This window comes from Lithobates pipiens, unplaced genomic scaffold, assembly GCF_037356315.1.
Source record: "Lithobates pipiens isolate NorthernLeopardFrog02 unplaced genomic scaffold, aLitPip1_a1.2 Scaffold_16, whole genome shotgun sequence".
Taxonomy (NCBI): Eukaryota; Metazoa; Chordata; class Amphibia; order Anura; family Ranidae; genus Lithobates; species Lithobates pipiens.
The window spans coordinates 60,117,635-60,135,405 of NW_027507748.1; the positions used below are offsets into that span (position 1 = coordinate 60,117,635).

General features: G+C 40.7%; 1 protein-coding gene across 4 annotated transcripts in view; it reads right to left on the reverse strand.

Annotated features, from left to right (window-relative positions):
• ITSN1 (intersectin 1) overlaps positions 1-17,771 on the reverse strand; it is a 249,840-nt gene that overhangs the window by 177,808 nt on the left and 54,261 nt on the right. For all 4 annotated transcript variants that reach the window (XM_077479948.1, XM_077479947.1, XM_077479949.1 and 1 more), the window contains exons 3-5: positions 15,526-15,621; positions 7,030-7,093; positions 3,448-3,608 (exon numbers count right to left, since the gene is read on the reverse strand). In XM_077479948.1, coding sequence (XP_077336074.1) covers positions 3,448-3,608; positions 7,030-7,093; positions 15,526-15,621 — 321 coding nt within the window. The remainder of the gene's footprint in view (positions 1-3,447; positions 3,609-7,029; positions 7,094-15,525; positions 15,622-17,771) is intronic.

A 17,771-nucleotide genomic window follows, 5' to 3' on the forward strand; every position in this document is an offset into this window, starting at 1 on the left:
ATTTAGCATTTCCTCGAACTTTGCAAGTAATATCATGAGACAAAAAATTGGAACTACCATCATTTTATTCTCTAGGGCAGGCATAAGCAATTAGTGGACCTCCAGCTGTTGCAAAAGTACAAGTCCCATCATGCCTCTGCCTCTGGGTGTCACGATTGTGGCTGTCAGTCTTGCTATGCCTCATGGGACTTGTAGTTCTGCAACAGCTAGCGGTCCGCTAATTACATATCCCTGCTCTAGGGTGTCTGCTATTAGAAAATATATTATGTTTTAGGGGTTTTATGTAATCACTAGGCCTAAAATTATTTTTTAAGCATGTGTGCAGAAACTGCAGCAAAAAAGGGTTAACACATCAATCATCTGAGACAATATAAAATAACCCTGTTTAGAAAGTCTGGGGCTTCTTGCTATGATGTGGACATGTCTATAATGAGTTTGAATAAAATATTAAGAATTCAGGCAGGGCAGGTACATTAATATTAGGGACAGTTTACAACACACAGCCAGTGGGGAAAGCTACAGAAGTTACAATTATTTTTTGCAGAGCATCAAGCTCAAAGAACTAAATGTACCGTGCTTCAGTTTCCCTGCAGTGCTGATCACATGTCTACAAGTCAAGGCATTTGGTTAAGTTTAGGATTTTGTTAGTGTGCAGGCATGCTGGACTGCCTTTTTTAGAAGGCCCAACAAGAAGCAAAAATGCAATGGAATCATATGGTTTTAAAGTTTATTTGTAAAATAAAGATCTGTTATAGGTATACATTACTAAATATCCGTTTATAAAATGTGCAAACATAAAAAATATAAAAAAATAAATAAAAAACTGACCAAAATCAGAATCAAGCTACCATTTTATTTTAGGGTCACATCTTTTATATACAGTGCCTTGAAAAAGTACTAAAACCTCTTGAAATTTTCCACGTTTTGTCATGTTACAACTAAAAAACGTAAATATATTTGACTGGGATTTTATGTGACAGCCCAACCCAAAGTAGCACATAATTGTGAAGTGAAAGGAAAATGTTTTTCATTTTTTTTTTTACAAATACCGTATTTATCGGCATATAACATGCACCCCGAGTTTAGGAGGGCATTTTAAGGGAAAAAGTTTTAGGAGAGAAGTTTAAGGAAAAAAAAAAAAACACCTTACATTTAAATGCCCATCAATGCAGCCTTATCAGTGTGCATCTGCAGCCTTGTCCATCATTGCAGAATGATCAGTGTCATTTGCAGCCTTGTCCACATTTAAATTTCCCACCGCCAAGACAGACCGAGCGAGCGAGCGCCGCCGAAAAATACGGAGCACCGCCGAAAAAGACCGCGCCGACTGCTCAGCTCCGCTCGCAGTCCCACCTCCCTGCTGTTTCTGGGTGGGACTGCGAGTGGGACTGAGCCGAGTACACAGTACAGTCGGCTCGGTCTTTTTTGGAGGCGCTCTGTATTTTCGGCTCACAGACAGTGGGGATCGGCGTATAACATGCACCCACGACTTTCCCCCGATTTTAAGGGGGAAAAAGTGCGTGTTATATGCCGATAAATACGGTATGTGAAAAATATGTGAACCTCCGCCCCAGTCTCAAGTTTTTTGCAGACTCGATGGGTTTTCTTCCAAGATTGTATTTCACTCCACCCATCTATCTGCCCATTAACTCTGAACAGCTTCCCTGTCCCTGCTGAAGAAAAGCATCCCCACAACATGATGCTGCCACCACCATGTTTCACAGTGGGGATGGTGTGTTCAGGTTGATGTGCAGTGTTCATTTTCCAGCACAGTTTTGCTTTTAGGGCAAAATGTTCCATTTTGGTCTCATCTGACCAGACCACCTTCTTCCACGTTTGCTGTGCCCCCCCACATGGCATCTCACAAACTGAAAACTGGACTTTGTATGGCTTTCTTTCAACAACGGATTTCTTCAAGGCCAGATTTGTGTCCTGTGGACAGATTCTCCCACCTGAGCTGTGGATCTCTGCAGCTCCTCCAGAGTTACCATGGACATCTTGGCTGCTTCTCTGATGAATGCTCTCCTTGCCCGGCCGGTCAGTGTAGGTGGACAGCCATGTCTTGGTAGGTTTGTAGTTGTGCCATACTCTTTCCATTTTCGGATGATGGATTGAAGTGTGCTCCATGAGAGGATTAAAGCTTGGGATTATTTTTTTTTAATAACCTAAACCTGCTTTAAAAAACTTTTCCACAAGCTTATCCCTGACCCATCTGGTGTGTTCCTTGGCCTTCATGATGAGGTTTGGTCACGAATGTTTTCTAACAAACCTCCAAGAGCTTCGCAGAACAGCTGTATTTGTATTGAGATTAAATTACACACAGGTGGACTCTATTTACTGAATTAGGTGACTTCTAAAGGCAATTGTTTCCACTAGATTTTAGTTAGGGGTTTCAGAGTAAAGGGGGCTGAATACAAATATACACCACACTTTTCACATATTTGTTAAAACATTTGGAAAACCATTTATCATTTTCCTTCCACTGTGCAATTACGTGCCACTTCGTGTGGGTCTACCACATAAAATTCCAAAAAAATAAAATATACGTTACTGGTTATAACATTACAAAAGGTGAAAAGAATTCAAGGGGTATGAATACTTTTTTCAAGGCATTGTAAAAACCTGGTAAAAACACAAACCAATTAAAAAAAGGTGTGGGGTGGCTGCATAGATGATAACTCAACTGCATCAGACTAATTGCCCCATGGTAAATAGTTGAACTAAGTGTGTAAGCCTGGATGGGAACTTGTAGCCTCATTTACTACTGTCGGGGGATATTATACTGCATTTAATGAATGTACATTGTATAGCCCCCCCTTCTTCCCCTTTACTATGATTTCTATATGGAAGGATTTATGATGTCTGCTATTATTTGGTATGGGAGCTGCATTGTACACTGGTCCTGGGAATTGTAGTGCTGAATGTTTATTATGTTCTAAGTTTGTATATGTCTTTTTCTATGTTAAAAACCTAAAAAAACAAAAACAAAACAAAAACAAAGAAAACAAAAAAAAAAAAACAAACACAAAAACAAACACAAAAAGCTCACCACACACATTTAAATCTGAAATTTAAAATCCTTTAGCTCTACCAACTATGTAGTGCAAATGCCTGCCTAAATGGATTCAAGCTAATTGGATAGGTTAGGCAGGTCCTCAAATTATATAGTTTTGGTAAATCTGAAGTTATTTATACAAAGATTGTATGGTCAGATTGGAACATGTGGAGATATAGATTGTATATGTATATATATATATATATATATATATATATATATATATATATATATATATATATTTTACATACACACACACGCAGTGTGTATATATCCACTATAAGAGCTCAGGTGTGTTATGACTACTGGTCAAAAAAATTACAGCAGTCAGCTCTCTGCCATGCAACCATTTTACAAAGAATATATCCATGTAGATTTTAATGTATACTGACCAAAACTGGCAGGAGTGGGCACAGACAATGGAGGCTTCAGCATGGCAGCAGGGAGGGCGGAGGGAAGTGGGTAACCTTGTAGCTTTAGCTTGATCAGTTTCATTGCTATAGAGAATTCCAGCTGGTCCATTTTACCATCATTGTTCATGTCAGCCAGAGCCCTGCGGAGGAACGAAATCAGAACAGAAAAATGATCAATTCATTCACTGCTAACAAGACGGCTTTGCCATGGTTACCAAAAAAGCTACAGGTTTAATCTATGGAAATGCAGAAGACAAATGCGCCGCATGAGATTATTTCACTCTAGAGCGCAGCTGACAGCTGGAACTGGCTGTGGTGCAAATAGTTTTTGCATTTTTGTTTCAGATAGAATATATAATGATAGTGTGTGTTCTAGCAGGTTTATAGGAAAAATACGCAGAAGCAGAAGTCTAATGGCCGACATTGATAGTGAGGTGCATTTACTCTTTAGTGTTAATTTTGTAACTTTTCACAAAATTTTCTCTACAGCTGTCAATCACTGGGCTCACAATCCATTATTCTCGCAACAAGCAAGACTAATTTGTAACACTGGGAGAAGAGAAAAATTAAGACATTACAGTCAATGGAGAGAAGCAATGTGTACGGAGGACATTGGGCTGCTTAAGATTATTACATGCAGCCCGTTTATTCTGAGCTGAGGACTAAATTTTCATCCTAGGAACGTCAGTGTGTGTGTTGAAGTATAGCCAAACTCAAAAAGGTTAAAGGAAAGAACAGAACCAATCAAGGCTTTCTTTTGCCAAACGTGTCCCATTTGGGAATATTTCCCTCGACTACCTCTTGTAAAAACAGGAAAATCTCTCCAAAGAAGGGGCATTCCATCTTACCCAACCATAAAACACATACACCCATTGGAAGATATTCCCTCTATTTCTGCACTGGGGACAACTAATAACCCTGGATTTTCCATTAATTTTAATCCTGGTGACAATAGTCTTTGGGACAAAACAGCGAGTGAATTTTACTAAATAGGAGACAGAACTCAATAAGACCGGATAGTAGTTCTAACCCACCTGTCTGACGCTCCCAAAAGTGTATCTGATGCAGAAGATTCTTCAGGCAGTTCCATTTGTTCAATACAGTGGAGATTGGTGCATGGGGAGCAGAACATGTGAGTTAGGGCCGATTCAGGTGGGAGCTTAAGCCTGTCCTCTGTGCAGAGCCACTGGCAGATGCGTGCCCATCTACCATGAAGCTGTATGCAGGCAGTCCATAGAGGTGGATGCACATGCAGTTGGCAGATTCTCTGTGTTTCAGATATATGCATCTAACTTTGACATGAGACTGTGCTGGCGCTGCGTGCAATTCTACTTCTATGGACTGGATGCACACAGCTCCAGGGTGGATACACATTTGCCAGCAGCTCTGCATGGAGGGTGGGCTTAAATGCCAGTCTGAATGAGCCCTCGAAGTGATTGAAAGTTTTTTTTTTTTTGTTTTTTTTTAAGTGAAAATCGTATAATTACCTGCTCTGCGCAATGGTTTTGCACAAAGTAGTTCTGGTTCTCCTCTTCACAGGTCTCCCTCTGGAGCTCTAAACGCCTCCCCCTGCTCAGTGCAGCTCGCTCACGCACACCAACACTCGACCCCACCCCCTGCGATTGACATTGGCAATGGCTCCCGCTGCTGTGTCTGGGCCAGTGAGTAGAGATTGAGATAGCAGCGATGCTGCTCTTGTGCATATCGCTGGATTGAGATTGGGCTCATGTAAGTATAATGGGGACTGTGGGGGTAGGAGGAATGGAGCTGCACACAAAGGTTTTTTTTTTTTTTCCTTCTACATAATGCATACCATTAAAGCAGAAAAAAAAAAAAAAAAGAAAAAACCTTCTGACTTTAGAAAAACTTTACATGTTTTCAATGCATCTTTTTTCTTGTTATAGCAGTGAAGTGGCAAAAGAGTCACTTTATTTGATTGCTAATCTGTATATTAGTAGCTCCCGCAGACTTATAAAACTGAAAAAAAAATAGTTAATGGCTTTTATGGAGAGACCTATACAGAGCTGCCTTTGGAAATGATTGGATCATTTTAAATTTAATAGACCTGATTACTTTTAAAAAATGAGAGACAATACAAACACAGACACTTGCTTTGATACAATAACATAATATTATTTTCTATAAATTTAAAAGGCAAGATAGAAATAAAATAAATTGTAGATTACAATCAACCCAAATAAAATTTGATTAGACTAAGAAACAATCGTTCCCTGCATCTTCTATTCATAATTATGTCATATATTAGTGTCATTCCCTATTCAGCTCAGCTGACGTAGATTACAGCTGCCTAACAAGACTCGGTTTATGAGAGGTTGTAGCTCCAGCGTGGATATCAATAAGATATTCTGGCCAAGTTCCCAGTATGGACAAATGGAATAAGCCACAACTTTAGTGAGCGCAGAAAAGCATTCATAGTAAATGGATTTCTCTAGATGGCTGCCTTGTAAGTAGCTGAAACAATCCTTCACTTATAAAAGTGGAGTAAAATAAACATGCATGCCCGATAACCACAAACCGAGCCTAGGCAAAGCAGAGTTGTCTGCCAGCACACAATTAGGGACCTGCCTGCTTTCTATGCATTCAGTGTCCCCAAAAGGTTTGGAGGCATATTGTTAAAAAAATAAAAAAATAAAAATAAAAAAACTTTGCTGGGTTTAGAGGAAACAGTTTTATGTATTCCCTTTATGTTCAGGGTAAAAGAAGGGTACACACCATAAGAATATCGGGCAAACATTTTCGAACGAGGAACGATCGTAGGATTTTCTGATAGTGTGTACACAATTTTACTCAGCTGTACACAATTGGATTCAGACCTTCCAAAACAAAAATTTACAAAAAGTGACAAACTCACAAATTTCTATTGTACATGAACAGAACTAACGTTTATTTAATCGGTACTGTTTTCGTATAAGGAAAAAAAAAAAAAATACAAAAAGACTGCGCATGATTGGAAAAAAACATAATCCACTTACAACATTCTTGCATCAAAATAAAAGAATGTTTTTGTCGTACGAGAATTTTCATAAGTACGAGTAGTAGCAGCCCTTGGGTTCGACCAGCTGCAAGTAATTGAGGAAAACAAGATGATCACTCGTCCAATTTTCTTATAGTGTGTACACTGCTTTAGTGTTTAAAGAGGTAGTAAACCTCACAAAAAATTGTGAATGGCCGAAGTCGCGATGATGTCACTCCGCCCCATACACGCGGGTGACGCCAGTCACGGCACAGTTCGTGAAGAAACGGCACCAGCACCACTACAGTTAGCAACGCTGTCATGAATGAAACAGAATTTTCCAGTGGGCACACCTATTCCCATGACAACTAAGATAGATATCCCAGGAAGATAAGTCTACAGGACAGGAAGTGAACGGAAATCTCCCTAAGGATGGCAAAAAAAAACAAAAAAAAAAAAAAACTACCTTCCCTACTACACCCAAAATTTAAAAAAAATAAAATAAAAAAAACAAAACCAAAAAAAAAAACACAACTTTAATGTATCACTTGCAGTTTCCAGTAATCTCCCCCACCATCAATACCTACCATATCTGTGCAAGAACTGGCGGATGTAAGCCAGACTGGAGGAAGAAGTTTCTGGCCTGGTCTCCTGCAATGAACACAAAAGTCCAAGAATAAGTAAGAGAACATAATACAGCATTTAGCGATAGTACATCTCATCTCGTAAATGCAAAAGTGAGCAAAGCGTTAAAATTAAATTTTAAAACTACACTCCATTCCCTGCACACTTCAAATATTTTGTACTCTAATAAACCCTGCCAGGGAAGTAGCTCTAATATTCACCTTAGCATTTATCTTAAACAGCAGGCTGCCTTGTAAGCCAAATTCCTGCGGTTGCTGATATTCCTGTTTTCTGAAAGGCGCCAAATCTAAACCTTAAAACTGTGCAGGCCAGCGTTACCTGGTTCAAAGCACCACCTTCTATAGTTCTTACATAGATAGATGTAAAGTGCAGAATTGTGTCAAAAGCAACCAAGGAGTCCTAGGAAAGTACACGGGGGCATATGAATTTATGCTCAAAATAGGCTGGATTTTCTGCCACAACACAAATGTTTTCTGATGTTACGTATATGTGCGTGTTTATGCATGTATAGCTACTGGTACATAAATTATGCTCAAAAGCTCCTCTCTGAACACAACGCTTTTTTTCTGCTCCTTTTTAAATATGCCTGCAAATGCCTAAGGCCCCTTTTACACGGGCATCCCTTTCCATCCCCCGGGGCAACACCAGCAAGAGAAAAGCAGAAGGTGGTGATGTAGGTTAGCCTCCCGTCCGCCTGCATTTCTGCTGTAGGGCTATGAAACAAAGATGGTGTGTTAACCTAGAGCAGGGCTCTCCAAGCTGTGGCCTGAGGACTGGATGTGGCCCTTTGCCAGCCTTCATCTGGCCCTTGGGCACTATTGCCCCTAATGATATGAGGCACTATTCCTCCCAATGACACCAACAATGGGACACTATTTCTTCTAGCAATAGCAACAAAGGAGCACTATACCTCCTTCTACTGACCACTAACACTTAAGGGTGTGTTTATTTTCACTGATGCTTGGCCCCAGGGCATTTTTTACACCCAATGGCCAGAATCCGAACCCCTAAAGTCCGAAGGACAGTAAACAGGGCCTTTGCTTGAAAAGTTTGGAGACCCCTGACCTAGCGCATTACCACCATACAATTTTATTAAATAGAATAGTGAAGCAACATACTCACAAATGCATACGTTTGACAAGCATATCTTAAAATACAGGCGAGACTGCAACCAGATCCATACCACTAGACTGGCCTGGCAACATGGGAAGACCTTTTCGTGTCCAATACGGCTTATGCGTCATCCGATTAAGGGGGCTTGTGCCTTGAAAAGCATCAGCCCTTTTGGAAGCGAAAAGGTCTTTGGACGTTACCAGTCTAGCAGGCTGTATCTGGAAGCAGTCTCATCTGCATTTTACGATGCCCTTGTCAAGATCAGGCATTTGTGAGTATATAATAAATATAAATATATATATATATATATATATATATATATATATATATATATATATATATATATATATATATATATATATATATATATATATATATATATATATATATATATAAATAATAATATTATATTATAATAATAATAATAATAATATTATAATAATATATATAGTATATATAGTAATATAAAATAATATGGGGGTAATGCACTTAAATTGGTGCGCCTTTTTGTTTTTGTAGCAGTATTTAAAAAGGATACCCATAGTCTTGAGGGGGTAGCTACTTATGTAAATCAAAGAAGCAGCCATTACAGTTCTGAAACACCATACTCAAGCCCAGGAGGATGACTTTGGATTGCTGCTCTGGGGCACATGTCACAGGCAAGTGCTGGGAGTCAGACACAGGCTCTTGCAAGCAAACAAGCCACCTCCTTGCTAGCTTTGGTGTTTGGCAGCCGTGGACCAAGAGGAGGTGTGTGCCTCTTCTAGACATTTCAGCTAGTGTTACAGGGCACCTAGGAAGATGGGATTAAGTGCTACATGAGTTTTGACCCATGAGAAACTGAGAAAATAAATATTCCAGTGTTACTAAACCCACAACATTAAAATCAGTCTGTATTTGCAGTAAAGCATGTTTGTTATACTCAGTGTGGAACCTAAGGGGTTAATCTTCTCTGATTCCCCTTCTTCCAGGGCCCCCAATCCATCCCCTGATAGTACAGAGCCCTGGGGGCACTCTGCACATGCTCAGTTTGGTGTGCATTGCTAGAGTTTTTTTTTGGGGGGGGGGGGTTTGCATGTGACCGACACAGGGCTGATCAGCACTGTCCAGACAGAGGGTCAGGGGTTATGTAGCCTCACAGATCAGAGTAGATTGAAGACGCCTCCTACAAACGTTAACGAGTGCTCGGCTGGACACAGATAGAAGTCCCAAGACTGCTATATACTGCTGATGAGAAATTGTAATTATCAGTTTATATTTACTAAAATAATAGCATTTCCATGTTCTGTGTACTGTGGGAGACCAGATATAGTGAATGTAGGGTCCTGGGTTTACTAACACTTGAATGTAAAGCCAAAGTACCAGCCAAAATTCAAACAAACAGTGTATGACAAGCTTTACTGTTTCTCACTACAACCCAACACAGATTTTACAACCCAGTTTAAAAAAACTCAATCCACTTATCACACTATGGTTTAAAAATGATTTGTCAAGGACAGAAGGCCCCCCCCCCCCTCCCCCAACCTGCTGGAGGGGATGTGATGCCCCGGAGACCTTTGCACATCTGTAGTGGGAATGTACAAAGATACAACCTTTTTTGGGTGGGGGGGGGGGGGGATTATAGCAGTGATCTATCAAATAACAGCAGAATGGATTTAGAATGATCCCTCAGAAAGTTTATTTCATGATACGAGGAAAAGGGCATCTTAATGTAAGAATACCATCTTAGTCCCATACCTTTGAAATGCAGCTAAAGGTCTGATCCCGAGTTTATGAAGAACCCAAGAAGTGCCGAATATGAAGGAGTGGGTAGTGAGAGTGGAAATGGTGAGAGCCATAGAGGAAACAATTCATACAGTAGAGGATTCATTACAGATATATTGGAATATATGGGGGAAATGGATGGAGTTTAAAAAAATCCAAGGGCTGGAGGAATCTGATGGAGGTTTAGGAGCTTGGGGAATAGGGAGAATTGTATAGAAGTAATTTATGTAATAAGGAATTTAGACATAGGAATGTGACTTTTGTTATGTGCTTCTGTTTATACAGTAAAAGAAAATAAAAAATATAAAAATAATAAAAAAAATAAAAGAAGAAGAAGGATTCATCAAGCTGATCTGCCATCAAAAGACAAACCGATATTAATTTGTACTTGTTCTTAAAAACAAAACAAAAAAACTGGCAGCTAAATTCTGAATGGTGGCAAAGGGCACCAAATACACCTCCACCACTTCTTTGATTGCCCATTATATGCCCCTATAAGGATGGAGCAGTGATACTTTTGATCACCACAAAAGTATTTAATTATCCAGTTATTTTTCTCATGGAATACAGGAGCTCATTTGTTACAACAAAGTGGGAGTTAATGATTGATCTGTGCAAAGATAATTTTATTTTTCAGTAAAACAAACATGCAATTATCCAGCGAGACATTGCAGAGGGGAAGGGGAAGAATCCTGGAATCTATACAGCAAAATATAATTAGCGGGTTAACAAAATTACTGTCCGTGAGCGAGGCATGAATTTGCCAAAATGAATTAGTAAGAGTGGGTTGGATAAACAGTACTCGGAAACAGCACATACATTCGTCTGAATTAATCAGATTACGGGCAAGATTAGCAGGAGAAAATCCCATTACTAGGAGAATGGATTGGATAGAACACCAGTTCACAATTTCTGACTGCTACAAAAGGTCCATGTCTGCCATGCTTTCTCTTAACAAATCTCAGCTCGGGGTTTATTAAAAAAAAAAAAAAACAAAAAAAAAAAAAACAAACAACACACAAAAATACAGCATCCAAGAATTATCCTTAGACTTCACTCTGCAGAAATCATCAGAAATCGGCACAGGCTACACCCTTATGTAAAAGATCTAGTTACCTGACTGCCCCGTCCATCTATTAACTGACCGCCAAACAAGTAGGCAGACTAGTTGTAATATCACTGGCCACACATCTGTCATTGGTACATAATGTACTCATGAAAAATGTATGAAACCTCACACTATAAATACAAATACAATCATGGAAAATCTAAACAGCTGCTCTCCTCAAAGTGTAATGGGTGCCTACTTTATATGATTGAGGTGGTTTGTGATAGGGGGCGGTAATATGAATTACTATGCCAATAATAACCAGTTACCATGAACAAATTGTTGGATGCATTAGTGATTCAATAAACATAATAAAGTGCTTTTTGCTTGATATTAATCAATTAGAATTACAATTTATCAAAAAAAAAATAAATAAATAAAAAAAAAAGTCCTTCCGTGGTGTAATTCCAAATCATGCACCATCACAGTGCCTTTGTAGATTACACCCGATGAGTGTGGTTACAGTTCCTACTCACCCAACAGACACGACCTCTAACTAAAAAGAAGGTCAAAACAGGCTGATTTTGAGGATCAATAAGCTTGCTTGAATACCAAAGGACATGTAATGGGGAAACTTTACATTTAAAGCCTCCTCTCCACCACGATAACCCATTGGAAATAAAATAGGAAAGGGACCACACACCGGGAGGCGCATTGCGGTCATGTCACTTCTGGGTTTACACTCCTGGTTTTATCACTATGGCAGCAGAACGCACGCCGACTACCGAGCGTACACTGGACGGCTGACAATTCATGTCTGGTGATTTATGCCATCATCCTCAGTGCCAGGCTCAGGCACCTCTAAATGTAAGCAGCCAATTTGGAACCTTTTCTATATGTTTAATAACCTGTATTATGCTATGGTCCCTTTCCTATTTTATTTCTAATGGGTTACCGTGATGGAGAGAAGGCTTTAAATGGAAAGTTTCCCCATTACATCTCCATTGGTATTCCAGCTAGCTTATTGATCCTCAAAATTAACCTGTTTTGACCTTCTTTTTAGTTGAAGAGGTCATGTCCATTTAGTGAGTAGGAAATGTAACCACACTCATTGGGTGTAATCTACAAAGACACTGCAATGGTGATGGTGCATGGATTTGGAATTATACTATACGATTTGATGAATTATTATTCTAATTGATTAATATCAAGCACAAAGCACTTTATTATGTTTATCTAATCACTAATGCATCCAACAATTTGTTTATGGTAATTGGTTATTAACCACTTCAGCTCCGGACCAATAAACACCTTAAGGACCAGAGGTCTTTTTGCAATTTCGCACTGCGCTGCTTTAACTGGTAATTGCGCGGTCATGCAATATTGCACCCAAACGAAATTTGCGTCCTTTTCTTCCCACAAATAGAGCTTTCTTTTGATGCTATTTGATTGCCTCTGCGATTTTTTTTTTTTGCGATATAAATGGAAAAAGAGCGAAAATTTTGAAAAAAAAAGATATTTTCTGCTTTTTGTTATAAGAAAAATCGAATAAACTAAATTTTAGTCATACATCGAGGGCAAAATTTATTCAGCCACATGTCTTTAGTAAAAAAAAATGTCAATAAGCGTATATTTTTTGGTTTGCGCAAAAGTTATAGCGTCTACAAACTAGAGTACATTTTCTGGAATTTACACAGCTTTTAATTTATGACTGCCGATCTCATTTCTTGAGGTGCTAAAATGGCAGGGCAGTACAAATCCCCCCCAAATGACCCCATTTTGGAAAGTAGACACCCCAAGGAAATTGCTGATGGGTATGTTGAGCCCATTGAATATTTATTTTTTTTGTCCTAAGGGATTGAATAAATGACAAAAAAAAAAAAAAAAAAATTTTTTTACAAAAAGTTGTCACTAAATGATATATTGCTCACACATGCCATGGTTATATGTGGAATTGCACCCCAAAATATATTCCGCTACTTCTCCCGAGTATGGCGATACCACGTGTGTGGGACTTTTTGGGAGTCTAGTCGCGCACGGCACCCCGAAAACCAATCACCACCTTCAGGATTTCTAAGGGTGCAAATTTTTGATTTAACTCCTCACTACCTATCACAGTTTCGAAGGCCATAAAATGCCAAAATAGCACAAAACCCCCCAAAATGACCCCATTTTGGAAAGTAGACACCCCAAGCTATTTACTGAGAGCCATGTTGAGTCCATGGAATATTTTATATTTTGCCACAAGTTGCGGGAATATTACAAACTTTTTTTTTTTTTGCACCAAGTTGTCACTAAATGATATATTGCTCACACATGCTATGGGCATATGTGAAATGACACCCCAAAATACATTCTGCTGCTTCTCCCGAGTACGGGGATACCACATGTGTGGGACTTTTTGGGAGTCTAGTCGCGCACGGCACCCCGAAAACCAATCACCACCTTCAGGATTTCTAAGGGTGCAAATTTTTGATTTAACTCCTCACTACCTATCACAGTTTCGAAGGCCATAAAATGCCAAAATAGCACAAAACCCCCCCCAAATGACCCCATTTTGGAAAGTAGACACCCCAAGCTATTTACTGAGAGGCATGTTGAGTCCATGGAATATTTTATATTTTGCCAAAAGTTGCGGGAATATTACAAACTTTTTTTTTTTTTGCACAAAGTTGTCACTAAATGATATATTGCTCACACATGCTATGGGCAGAAGTCAAATTACACCCCAAAATAAATTCTGCTGCTTCTCCCGAGTACGGGGATACCACATGTGGGGGACTTTTTGGGAGCCTAGCCACGTACGGGACCCCGAAAACCAAGCACTGCCTTCCGGATTTGAATATAAAATGCTATAAAAAACAAACTAACCAGAGTCACCCGTAACACTTATACGGTGATCAGTGGTGAAAGGGTTAACTAGGGGCAATCAGGGGGTTCAAATTTTTATTAGGTAGTATATGGGGTCCCTGGCGCTATATAAAAACCTGACGGGGAACCTAAATAACTAACTGGCTAACCAGCGTCACCAGTGACACTTATACTGTGATCGCTGGTGAAAGGGGGTGAAAGGGTTAACTAGCAGCAATCAGGGGGTTAAAACCATTATTGGGTAGTATATCGGGGTACCTAGCGCTATAAAAACCTGGCGGTGAACCTAAAAAAATAACTAGCTACCTAGCGACTGTAGCGACACTAATGCAGCGATCAGAAAAACGATCGCTTAGTGACACTGGCAAAAGGGGGTGAAAGGGTTAACTAGCGGCAATCAGGGGGTTAAAACCATTATTGGGTAGTATATCGGGGTACCTAGCGATATAAAAACCTGGCGGTGAACCTAAAAAAATAACTAGCTACCTAGCGACACATGCAGCGATCAGAAAAATGATCGCTTAGTGACACTGGCAAAAGGGGGTGAAAGGGTTAACTAGCGGCAATCAGGGGGTTAAAAACATTATTGGGTAGTATATCGGGGTACCTAGCGCTATAAAAACCTGGCGGTGAACCTAAAAAAATAACTAGCTACCTAGCGACTGTAGCGACACTAATGCAGCGATCAGAAAAACGATCGCTTAGTGACACTGGCAAAAGGGGGTGAAAGGGTTAACTAGCGGCAATCAGGGGGTTAAAAACATTATTGGGTAGTATATCGGGGTACCTAGCGATATAAAAACCTGGCGGTGAACCTAAAAAAATAACTAGCTACCTAGCGACACATGCAGCGATCAGAAAAATGATCGCTTAGTGACACTGGCAAAAGGGGGTGAAAGGGTTAACTCTAGGGGCAATCAGGGGGTTAAATCTTTATTGGGGGGTGATAGGGGGCTACCCTGGACCTAACACTAACTGTCCTGACAGTTTTTACTGTCACAACTGACACTGAATGCATTGATCAGTAAAGAAATGATCAATGCAATCAGTGACACTGTGACTGGGGGGGGAGGGGGGGCGGGGGGGATCGGGGGGGGTTTGTGTGCCTGTGTGTACCTACATGTCAGTGTAGTGTTGGTGCACACTTACTTTTACTCTTCTCCTCGTAGTCCGGTCAAAAAGACCGCCCCGAGGAGAATGACATCACTTCCTCCTTCCTGTGTAAACAATACACAGGGGAGGAAGCTTCTCATTGGCCAGGAGCGATCCAGAGGGGGTGGCCGAAAACCAACGGCCATCCCCTCATCACGGAGCGCTCCTGGACCGAATCGGACCGCCGTAAACAGCGGGAGGGGGTCCGATCGGACCCCCCACCCGCTGGAAGGCAATCACGTAGATGTACGTGATTGTGCCTGCCTGTGCCATTGTGCTGACGTACAATGGCAATACGGCGGTCCTCAAGTGGTTAATTACTTACAAACAACCCAAAATCACATATTGTGCTCAAATCAAAGGGATCAGCATAACAGTCTGTAACTTGTCTTTCAGTAAAGTACATTACAGAGGACCTGCTGTTGTATGCCGGTTTTCTGTAGAGTCTGGGAACTGCCAGCATGACACGCATTTTGAGTTAGACAATTACCAGTGATGTAGCCAGAGGTTGGTTGGAGTCCATGGAACTGCTGGTCATGTTTAGCTCTCTCTTCCACCGTAATGGCCCAGATGTCCAAATTTCCAGCTTGGGGGAAGAAATAAAAACACACAAGGGATTAAAATGAAATAGATGTAGTAAGTAGGCGACTATTTATTCAAAATGTTCAAATACATACTTCCAAGGTTTTATGTATTAAAATAACAAACATGTCATACTTAGCTGCTCTGTATAACGGTTTTGCACAAAGCAGCAAAGATCCACCTCTTCTGGAGGTCCCCAACCTGCGCTGCCCCCCCCCCCTCCAGAAAACCGCTTTCTATGGGGGTAATTATGTGGACACAATCCTGAGCCCCAGGTCACATAATCTGACAACAGTGCAAGTGAATAAAGGGAGAGAGAGCTTGTGCACATCACAAGAAAGGTAAGTATAGGGGGGGGGGGGGGCACAGGGGTTTCTCTGGCACAGAAAGTTTTTTACCTTAATGCATTAAGGTAAAAAAAAAAAAACCTTAGGTTACCCCCCCCCCCCCCCCCAAAAAAAAAATTGATACAAATACTGTAGCTGCTGACTTTTAACACAAGGACACTAACCAGTCCATGGATCCAGCAATGTCCTCAGGTGCAGGCGCCAGAATCTCAAGTAAGGGGAACAGAAAGTAAAGCCTTGCAGCTTCACAGCCACTTTCCTACGGCACATGTGCGAGCCGTGCTGCACCTTGTGAATTGTCCTGTAAGGTTTCCCAGAAGACTGCAGGGGAAGGAGGGGGGCTGAACTTCTGTCTCAGATAGCTGTGGTGCATCTGACCGGAAGTGGGAGTAGGTTCCTGGGGGGGGGGGGATGCAAACAAGCTGAACTTCCTCTTCTGGGTGAAGTTCCACTTCAAAGTGTTACTATAAGCCGGAAAAAGATAATCCGACCACCGCACACCTCACCCAGCCTGAGTGATAAACAAGTAAGTAAAAGCTCGGAGTTGTGGTCTGGATGAATCAAGCTGAGGCTGCTTTTACTTGCTTACCATTCGGGCCGGTTGAGGTGTGTGGCGGTCAAGTCATATTTTTCTGTTTTGCAGTATGCTTTGGGTCTGGATGGACCTTTCTTCAGCCTGCACCCTCACTGGTCAGCGACGTCCAACTAACCGGACGCTCAAGCATTTACCATAGGTCAAAGTGATACTAAACCCACAACAGTAAAATCAGTCTGTATATGCAGTAAAGCATTCTTGTTATACTCACTATGGAACCTAAAGGGTTAATCCTCTGCATTGTATAAAAAGGCTGTTTGATCCTGTCTTTTCTGATCTTCCCCTTCTTCCACTGTCCCCAATCTGCTGATAGAACAAAGCCTTGGGGGGAAAGCTGCACATGCTCAGTTTTGTGTATATTGCTAGAGGGTTTTTTTTTCTTGGGAAAGTGCAAGTGATCAGCACAGGGCAAATCGGCACTGTCCAGACAGAAGGTCAGGGGTCTTGCAGCCTCATAGGACAGAGTAGAACGAAAACTCCTCCTACAAGCTTTAACTGGACACTAATAGAAGTAACGAGACTACTCTAACTGCTGAAAAGGGATTTAGCAGTTTACATTTACTAAAATAATTGCATTTCCATATTCTGTGTACTGTGGGAGACCAGATAGAGTTAATACAGGGACCTGGGTTTAGTAACATTAAGGCTTTACAACCACTTTAAGAAATTACAGATTTGTGTGACAATAGTAAAGACCTGCAGTATATTATCAGCTCCTGAACACCATTTGTTACAAAGGCGAAATTAATTTGTGTTCACGCACTCAACTGGCTGGCTGCCACATGAATTTAACATTTTTCATATTAAAATGAGTCATGTGGCTAGTACACATGCAAATGCAACTGTGCTGATCGATGATTGCTTCAGCTCCTGAGAACAAATACAATAACCCCTGTACATCACTTTTTTCCTGGCACAGGCTTCTAATAAGCAGATCCACTGGTAAAAAACAGCAAACACATGCACAAATGTGACCAGTGCACCAAAAGTAAGACTATCCATGTATTTTTCTATACCATGTGTTTTACGTGAATTTGACCAGGTAGCTAAGAGTCCAATTGCAGCACTGGCTGGCACCCCAAAAGATGCTGAACTGCCATCACAACATACCAGACGTCAGGACGCAGCAAGCTCCAGAACTACCATAAGACTTGTTGACTGATCCAGACTACCATTCATTGTGGCTGGAAGCCAGCCTTTAAAAACGCACCC